Source organism: Sminthopsis crassicaudata, chromosome 1 (genome assembly GCF_048593235.1).
Source record: "Sminthopsis crassicaudata isolate SCR6 chromosome 1, ASM4859323v1, whole genome shotgun sequence".
In the NCBI taxonomy this organism is placed as follows: domain Eukaryota; kingdom Metazoa; phylum Chordata; class Mammalia; order Dasyuromorphia; family Dasyuridae; genus Sminthopsis; species Sminthopsis crassicaudata.
The window spans coordinates 15,965,002-15,974,633 of record NC_133617.1 but is presented as its reverse complement, the minus strand read 5'-3'; the positions used below and the strand labels follow the sequence as shown (position 1 = coordinate 15,974,633).

At 49.5% G+C, this 9,632-nt stretch overlaps 1 protein-coding gene across 2 annotated transcripts in view; it reads right to left on the bottom strand.

Annotated features, from left to right (window-relative positions):
- Window positions 1–274: 274 nt before the first annotated feature.
- MN1 (MN1 proto-oncogene, transcriptional regulator) overlaps window positions 275–9,632 on the bottom strand; it is a 70,927-nt gene continuing 61,569 nt past the window's right edge. For both annotated transcript variants that reach the window (XM_074295098.1, XM_074295107.1), the window contains exon 2: window positions 275–4,872. In XM_074295098.1, coding sequence (XP_074151199.1) covers window positions 4,688–4,872 — 185 coding nt within the window. In that variant the 3' untranslated portion in view covers window positions 275–4,687. The remainder of the gene's footprint in view (window positions 4,873–9,632) is intronic.

Sequence of the window (9,632 nt, the reverse complement as noted above, 5' to 3'; positions counted from 1 at the left end):
CTTCAGCACGGGAGGGACCTCTGAAAGGGGTAAAAATTGCCAGATGTGAGAAGAGAACCTAGCATCTCTAACTCAAATCCATCGACCTTCCCACTGTACCACGATACTGCAACTGAATTGATCGGACATAGAGTTATCAACAGATGGACCGCTCACTGGCAAACCAGCGGACGGCCAGATTTTGATGGACCGGTCCCACCCTTCTCCCTGCCCCGGAGGGACTCGTCAAAGGAAGGCACACAAAAAAAGCCATCACCGAGATCTACAATCGCCACCATTAACATCATATTTATTGTTATTTTGTTGTTCAGTAAAACATATACAGTTATATACAATATGCATGAATACAGAAGACTGCACTTTACATTTAAAAAAAAAAAAAAGGAAAGAAAAATAACACTCAATTTCATGAGCTCTCGTTACAGTCTTCCAACCAAGCATTTAGGAAATGAATTTAACAAGAGTCAAAAAAAAAAAAAAAAAAAAAGGTAGCAGGATTGCCTAACACATATCAGAGTTCTGCTCTTGTATTTTACATGTGCAATAAGATTATCGGAAGAGTTGCTATTCAGTACAGAGTACCAGTGTTTGGAGGTTTCTGTTTTGTTTTGTTGTTTTCTTTTCCCCATTAACCAAATTTAAAGAAATAACATCCTTTCGCTTAAGACTTATAAAGCTGTCTAACTGGGGGTTGGGAGGGCAGGATTATGGAGAGCAGGAAGGCTCAAACTTTGGAACTCCAGAAGCCCAGACACCCAAGGGCCAGGAGGAAAGGGGCTGCTTGAACCAACAAGCTCAAGGGGAAAATCCGGGTCGTTGCCTTCCTTCCTTGAGCCATGGAGGAGAAAGGATTCTGGGAGAAAAAGAAGCCAGACCATCTTTAGCCACTACTTTTCCAAATCTCCATTTGGGAACTGAAATAAAGGGGAGACTGAGCCATGGAAGGAAAAAAAAAATATTCCCATCCCCTAGATAACCGATTTTTCTTTTTACTCCTTTCCTTAAATATTGGAAGAGGCGTATGGCTCATTACAAATCTGCCAAGCCTCTTCTGGGAGGGAATCCTGAAAATCCAGTCTCTAGGGGAGGCTGTCTGGGATCTTGGGCCTCTGAGATGACAAGAATCTTTCCCAAATCAGACAAAAACAAAAAAAGGAGATGAATGGGGAGGGGGAAGATGGGGATGAGAAAGGGCAACTCTCCTCCCCCACCCCATCTTAAACAGTTTTTTGAAATGAACAATACAGCTGGTAAAAATAAGTCCTTCCCCCCAAAAACTGATCCTTCCATTTTACCTCTCCCCCAAAAAAGCAGGCTCTAAGAGGAAGAGATTTGTAGTAAATTCTTTAAATCTTGCCACCTGGGAAAACTCAAAATGGAGATGTAATCCCTTGGGCTCACTCTTTCTAAATCAGAACTGAGAATTTTTTTTTTTGGGGGGGGGGGGTAGGCTACACGATGATCTGTCACTTCTTATTTGACCCCAGCATGGTATCTGGCATCCCATTAGCCCACCAGTGGCCTGGGTACCATAAGGCTTCATTACAGGCATTGATGCCTTCCCTAACATCTGTTGGGCCCTTGCCTGCCAGGCCCCAGGTGACAGAGCCCAGCCTGGTCATCGGGACTACTGCCATCACTAACGCTCTGGTAAGAAACAAGGGGAATCCTGGGCTCGTCCAGGCTACACTGATGGGCTCACTTGTATCAGTCACCCCTGGTGCTGGGCCTCTGCCAAGGGCACCAAGCCATCCCATAATCAAACATTCTCAGAGGGGAGGAGGGAAAAATAAAACAGAAAATGGGAGGGGGAGTCCCAGGAGTTAAAATCAACTTATTCTGTCTCTGCCTCAACTCATGACTCTCTAAATCCCCTCACTGAGGAACGATCCAAGCCACCCAACCCATTCTCCCAACCTAGTACTTCTTTAAGACGTTATCGACTTTTACAAGATTATCGACTTTTACAAGACATGGGGGTTGGGCAGAGGGAGCCCTAGATAGTCAAAGAACAAAAAGACCACTGTCATCAGCACCCGCCCCATTTTACCTACCCCCACCCAACAGGGTAAAAAGTGTTCAGAACTTGATGGCGAAAACATTCCTTATTTGTGGGTTAGTTTCACGATGGGAGCAGAGGGAGGAAGATGGCAGACGCTCGGGGTGGCCGGTCTGGGGGAGCCCAGCCAAGCATTCCTCCTCTCTGGGGCTCAGTTTCCTCCTCTCCAAGATGAGGAGGGTTGGACTAGGTCAAGGGTTCTCAAATGGAAGTCCACAGAAAGATTTCAGGGGGTCAGTAAACTTGGATGGGAAAAAAATTACATCTTTATTTCAATATAAAGATTTCCTTTGTAATCCTATGCGTTTCATTTTATGCATTTCAAATCAGGATTCCGAGAAGGGGCCCCTTTCACCAGACTGTTGCCCAAAGAGTCCCGGTCTAGATTGAACTTCTAGGGTCCCTCCAAGTTCAAAATCCCATGATGCTTTACAAGAAGCTTCCCCCACTCACTCCACCAACCCTCTGCTGTAGAAATTGGGATGGCGCCCAGGGTGTCCAGGGCTGTCGGTCACAAAAATCCAATCTCTAATGGTTTCTGAGGATGGGGGACCAAAGTCTGACATGCTTCTTTGACCCCACACTGAAGGAGGTGACAGACAATTAGGATTTCATTGTGTTTTGAGATTCCCCATGGAAGTCAGACCCTTGATGATTGCAAGAGAAAACATCACTCCGGAATTAAAATGGGGGTTTCCAGTGAAGTCCTGTAGTAAGCAGGGAAATGCACCCAGTTTCCAAACAGTTTGTCCTGGGAAGCAGGGATCCTGTAAGTCACTTCTCTCCATTCCTCAGGTAGCTAACCCAGGCCCTCAACTGGGGAGGTGGGGAGTATCTGCACATACACCTTTACCTAGTTCTGCTCTCTTCTGCCCATATCATGAGGATTCTGGGGGTCACAGCTTCCCTGGTTATAATCTAGAACCCCACAGATGGAAGAGGGAAAAATCAGCAGAGCCCTCCCCCCCCAGCTCCATCTGGGCCTGGGCAGACTATGGGGACCACAGCAGTAATGGCCGGATGTGGAGCGGAAGCCAAGAACTCTGACTTTCCTTCTACTGCCTCTCTCCCATAATTCCACGTCCTGCGTCCCCCCCACTTCTATGGTCTAGAGAGAATTGGGGATCTCCCCCTCTCTGGGCTGTGACCGCAGGGTGCAGGGAGAGGGGACCAGTGGCAGCCGGAGCAGAACTCCTCTATCCTCCTCTTCCTTGTCTTGGGGTGCTGTTCCTCAGTAGGAATAGAATGGTAAGGCCCTGAGTGGAGCAGCCACCATCCTGTGAGCCAGAGCAGGGCAGGATGTCCCAGGTTTGATGGAATGGCACTTTACAGACTCGTTTTCAAAAAGGAAGAAAAAGCAAGGCCCTTCCCCCCCCCCAGAAACACAAGGGAGAAGGAGGGGGGACTAGCTGTGTCTCTGATATCTGCTGTTCCCTCTTCCTCATTGTCCCCAGGGAAACAGAGGCCTCTCTGCTCAAGTCAAGCCGTCCTTCCCATTTAAGGAACAGAAAAAGGAAGGGCCAGAGAGAGCCTGGGTTGGTGGTTTCCAGCTGGGGGAAGAGGAAGAGAATGAGGAAGAGGAGGAGGAGGAGGAGGAGGAAGAGGAGAAGGAGGAAAAGAAAGATGGTGGATTAGCTCCTTATGATGTTGGGCGCTGGGAGATCAGTCTCTTTTCCCCCAAAGCATGGTCAAAGAGCGGGGCTCACCTGCAAGTTTGGCTTCCTAAGAATATTATTTATAAAAGACCAAAAGGAAGAGGGGGGGAGGGGGAGAGGAGCCAGCCCCCCATGGCATTCCCAAAGGCTGTTCTCTTCCCCAAGGAAGTGGCTGGGCCAGTCGGGAAGGCTTCCCCCTGAGGGGCGGAGGAGCACGGGGACAGCGGAGGAGAGCTGGGGAGCAAGCGTGCTCTTATTTCTTTATCTGTTTTCTTAGAAAAGGGACAAAAGGAAAAAGCATCAGAGGCCGGCGCCCCGGCTAGGGCACCGCCTGGTTTGTGTGTGGTGGAGGGCAGCGGAAGACAGTCCCGTGGGGGGAGGATAGGGGAATGACTCTTCCCACCGGCATGGTTCCATACCACTGGACTCCGGGGTTTCCATTTTAATAAGCACTGAACAAAGCGAAAGGGAACAAAAATGAGAGACAGGGAGAGAAAGAGAGGGGGGGAGGGGAGAGAGAGACAGAGACGGAGAGATAGAGAGACGGAGAGAGATAGAGAGAGACAGAGCCCGAGAGAGAGCCCAGAGAGGGAGCAAAGTCTTTTTTCCTTATGGTGACATACACCACTCAGCCACGTGGAAGGTGAGACGGGGAGCCTTCCTCTAAAGGTGTATGTCAAGATTACAGAATAATGGGAAAGAAATCTCTAGCAGGAAAACTTAAGCCAAAGTGTGCTAACTGCAGAAGGGTTAACACCGGTAACATACTGTGGCAGACGATTAAAAAAACGCAGGTGGACTTTAAATTAACCCTTTCCAGTCCGTACGCCACGAAGCAGGGACCGACCTAGGGGGGGAGACTTCACCCGGCAGGAGCGGCCCGCTCAAATTAAAAGGGGGGCGGGGGCGGGGGCACGGGGGGAGGGGCGCGGGGGGGGGGGGCGCCGGAAGGGCCCGAGCTTCCCGCCGCGCTTCAGGTGAGGGCCGCCACGAAAGTCCCGAATCTGTTGGAGATGTCCGAGTGCAGGGATCTCCACGTGGGCACCGAGGTCCGGCCCTTCGCCTCGCCCACGTCGTCCGTGCAGTGGACGGAGAGGCACTGCAGATGGCTGCCGGTCTGCGCCGCCGCCGACGTCTTGTTCGCGGGGAGCTCGTGGCCTGCGAAGGGTTAACGAGAGCGGTTACTCGGACCTGGGCTCGGGAAACCGGGGCGCGCGGGGGGGGGGGGGGCGGGCACAGGCTGGTGGGGACGTGGAGGGGGGCTGCAGCACTCCGGCTTTCTCCCCATCCCCGTGTCTCCTCCCCTACTTCTCTGTCTCTCTGCCTGTCTGTCTCTTGTCTCTCTCTCTCTCTGTCTCTGTCTCTTCCCCTTTCTATCTTTCTGTCTCTTTTTCTCTTCCTCCCTTTCCTCCTCCTCTTCCTTCTTCTCTGTTTCTGTCTCTCTATCTCTCTATATATATCTCCTTCCCTCCCTGTCTCTGTCTCTGTCTCTCTGTCTCTCTGTTTCTCTCTCTGTTTCTCTCTCTCTCTGTCTCTGTCTCTGTCTCTCTCTGTCTCTCTCTCTCTCTCTCTCTCTCTCTGTCTCTCTCTCTTTATCTCTCTGTCTCTGTCTCTTTCTCTTTCTGTCTCTCTTTGTCTCTGTCTTTCTGTCTCTCTTTGTCTCTGTCTTTCTGTCTCTTTTCCCCTTCCTCTCTTTCTGTCTCTCTTTTTCTCTTCCTCACTTTTCCTTCTCTTCCTTTTCTGTTTCTGTCTCTCTCTCCCTGTCTCTGTCTCTGTCTCTCTCTCTTTGTCTCTCTCTTCTGTCTCTCTCTCTCTGTCTCTCTGTTTCTCTCTCTCTCTCTCTCTCTCTCTCTCTCTCTCTCTCTCTCTCTCTCTGTCTCTGTCTCTTTCTCTTTCTGTCTCTCTTTGTCTCTGTCTTTCTGTCTCTTTTCCCCTTCCTCTCTTTCTGTCTCTCTTTTTCTCTTCCTCACTTTTCCTTCTCTTCCTTTTCTGTTTCTGTCTCTCTCTGTCTCTGTCTCCCTATTTCTCCTTCCCTCCCTGTCTCTCTCTGTCTCTGTCTCTTATCTCTGTGTCTCTATCCCTTCCTTTTCCTCCCTTTCTCTTTCTACTTTCCTTTTCTCTATCTCTTCTCCCCCTCCATAATATAGATATAGGCACATTCTGCATTATCTACAGATAGCTATAGTTTTATATATACCCGCACATATATGCATGCATTTGCATATTTATAAATACACTTTTGCATCTGCATTTGTTGTTCTGTCATGACTGACTCCTCGTGACCTCATTTAAGTTTTGGTTTTATTTGTTATTGTTTTGCAGCTACTACTAGAATAGTTTTTGCTATTTCCTTCTCCAACTCATTTTACAGATGAAGAAACTGAGGTAAATGGGTTTAAGTGACTTGCCCAGGGTCACACACACACACTAGCAAGTGTCTAAAACCAAAACTGAGCTCATAAAGATGAGCTTTCCTGCCTCTGGGCTCACAACTCTGCCCACTGGGCCACATACACAAATATTCTTAAGAAATGAACAAAAAAGGAAGTTGAGATATTCACTGAATTATCAACCACCGAGGTTTCAGTACCTTCCATGTGCCCCTCGTTCTGTTAGATACAAAGCTGGATACAGAGACAGAGCACTTGCTCCCCTCAGGGAGCTTACATCCCAAAGGCTTTGAAGGTCATACTCCTTTCCCAGCCCCCTTTGCTCAGAGCGGGCCCATAGCCCAACCAGTCTCTGTCTCTGTCTTTCTCTCCACATCCTACCCAACCTTCCAGCCCTCACTCAGGAGGGCCTCCTGCAGCCACCATCATCCTGGTACTACCCTGGCACTTCATAGGCATTTAATCAGTTAATTATTTTATTATAATAATATAATTATAATATATATTATAATTATATATTATATATATATTATATTTTATATTATATTATTATAATTATAAATTTTCCCCAGTCTGCCTAGATTATCCACCAAATGTTTTGCAAACACAAGCTATATAAAGTTCGGATACTCTGAGCTCTGTGACCCTGGGCAAATCCCATGAAGCCCTTGTAGGCCTCCACTTTCCATCCTGTAACATGAGGGCTTACATTCGGTGAAACTGGAGAGATTTCTTTGAGACTATCACTCAAGCTGCACGGGCCTCCCAACTTAGCCAGCAACCCCCGTGAAGACAGGCCTAGTTTCCTGTTCCCCATAAATCCTAGCACAGTGTGGGGCGCACAAGAACCAAGTTTCACCAAGAATTCTGATTTCTCTCATCCCGGCCTTATCCTCATTATTAAGTGTTCTTCACTAAACAAACAATGAATGATTGTTGAATGAATGAATAAACCCAGACACTGAACAGGCTGAAGAAAGAGATTTTAATCTTGGCTGTGATTATGCTGAGCTGTGGAGAGTGGGAAATTGATTCCCTTTTCTGAGCTGATGTTTCTCTTTTGGAAGAGAGAGAGAGAGAGAGAGAGAGAGAGAGAGAGAGAGAGAGAGAGAGAGAGAGAGAGAGAGAGAGAGAGAGAGAGACAGAGAGACAGAGAGACAGAGAGAGACAGAGAGAGACAGAGAGAGAGACAGAGAGAGAGACAGAGAGAGGAAGAAAAAGAGAAAGAGAGAGACAGAAAGACAGAGAGACAGAGAGACAGAGAAAGACAGAGACAGAAAGACAGAAAGAGAGAGACAGACAGAGAGAGAGAGAGAGAGAGAGAGAGAGAGAGAGAGAGAGAGAGAGAGTCCATTGATATGTGACCCTGAACAAGACTTTTTTCCAGACTGAATCAGGAGGGGACCTCAGGAGTCATTTAGATGAGAACATCTCCAAAAATTAGTCTTCCAACTTCTGCTGGAATAAGTCCCGGGAGTCCTCCACCTCCCAAGAAGGCTCGTCCCACCCTGGGACAGCTCGTTTCTTAAATGGAAGAAAAACTTGTCTCTTCAACTTCTACCTAAGACTCATCCTTCCTTACTCTGAGGTCAAGTAGAGTAAATTTCATTCCCTAGTTGTCTGGACTGGAGTGGGGAGAGGAAGAGAATGAATTCACTCCGCCTCTCTCTACCCGTTCGAGGAGACGTCACCTTCTGGCTAACCTGACCTCCCGTCCCATTTCATCTCCCGACTGAACTTTCCCATAGAGTGCTCCGTAAACCTCAGATGTGCTTCCCATCCATCATGTGGAACCCCTGCAAGGATCACCTCAAGATCTTTCCTGACTCCCAGTTGTCATTCCTTTTCACACACACTCACACAAACACACACATACACACACTCACACTCACACACACCCCCGCCATGACTTTGTACTTATTTCCTGTCTATTTTTAATTAAGGAGGCCACATGAAGCTGGAAGCCATCATCACCAAAACCAGCCTCTGATACAATCCGGCCCTGTGACCCCCAGGCCTCGCCTCCCAGCAGCCCAAACCACTCTCTGAGACCAGAAGGGATGGAGAAGGTGCCCACCGGCACTGGAAGAGGGACTGTTCTCTTCTGGGAGAGCTGTAAACAGAGGCATGCTGGAACCAGCTTGACCCGGCTCCAGTGATTATTAATTACCTTTGTGAGCCGTTACACTTGATAAATTAGCAAATGCTATACATCGGGACTTAATTTACTGTTTTGTTGAACGCATAGACTTAAGGGGGTGGCTAACGATGGCCCTGAGCCCCCCCGTCTAGTCCTCTCTCCCCCACTCATTCCCCAAGCCCCCATGCTCCTGGGGCTCCCCTCCAGCAGGACACACTAAGAGCAGACCCAGTGCTGCTCACGGTAGTTGCCCGCACTTAAATGTGGTTTAAGTGCTCTGGTCATGGGTGAGAAGACGGGACCGGGATTGAGAAGACCAAGGACGGAAGGCAGAAGAAGGGGACAGTGGAGGAGAAGCTGCAGGGGGAGTGTCAGGGAAGCCTGAGCAAGAACTCGGACAGACTTTGGGAGACAGTAGTAGTCACAAGGGCACACGGAGCAAGGGACACAAGTGAGCCTCCATCAAGGCTTTCCCTCCATTCCTTCCTCCTAATCTGAGAGAGCTGTTGACTGGGCCACCGAGCTGTGACACATTAAACATATGGATCGGAGGTGAGCCTCGAATCCGGGACTTGCTAACTCCTTAGCAGGCCTGGCATGTTGTGTTGATTTAAAAATGCTTTGCTGATTTCAAATGGATTCAGAGTGATGGGCAAGTCTTGAAACACTCCCAGAATGCACAAGTGCTATGCCAGGTGATACCTTCCCGCTGGCTCTGTGGGAACACCCACGGGCCCCTCCCCATCCTCTTCTCACCAGGAAAAGAGGGGGTCACCCACTCATCTGACCCTGCCCCAGCCCAGGAGTTCCCCTTTTCCACCCCCAGGGGGTGACTCAGGGGTGCTGGTAGCTGGGTGGGTGGGGCAGCCCTCCTCGGCCTGTAGGGAGCTCCAGGGACAGGCTCGGCAGCGTGAGGCTGATGTCAGCCCCCGGAACCCTCCACCTCCTCCTGAGAGGCTCCTGAACCCAATCCCTAGTTGTTGGGGTGGGGGGGAGCACGGCTCCTCTCGGACTCCTCATCAAAAAAAGGAAATGGCCGGGGAGAAATGACAGCTCCTTGGGCCCTTCCAGCTAGAGGTCCTCTGATCCATGGGAAAGGGGCTTAGGGCAGAGTATTAGTACTGGTGGGGGACCTTAGAAGTGGGCTCCTAGTGTGGAAGGGCCTTAGAAATGGGGATGTCAGGGATGGGAGGGAGCTTAGAACTGGGGATGTCAGGGATGGAAGGGAGCTTAGAACTGGGGCGTCAGGGATGGGAGGGGGCTTAGAACTGGGGATGTCAGGGATGGGAGGGAACTTAGAACTGAGGCGTCAGGGATGGGAGGGAGCTTAGAACTGGGGATGTCAGGGATGGGAGGGAGCTTAGAACTGGGGATGTCAGGGCTGGGAG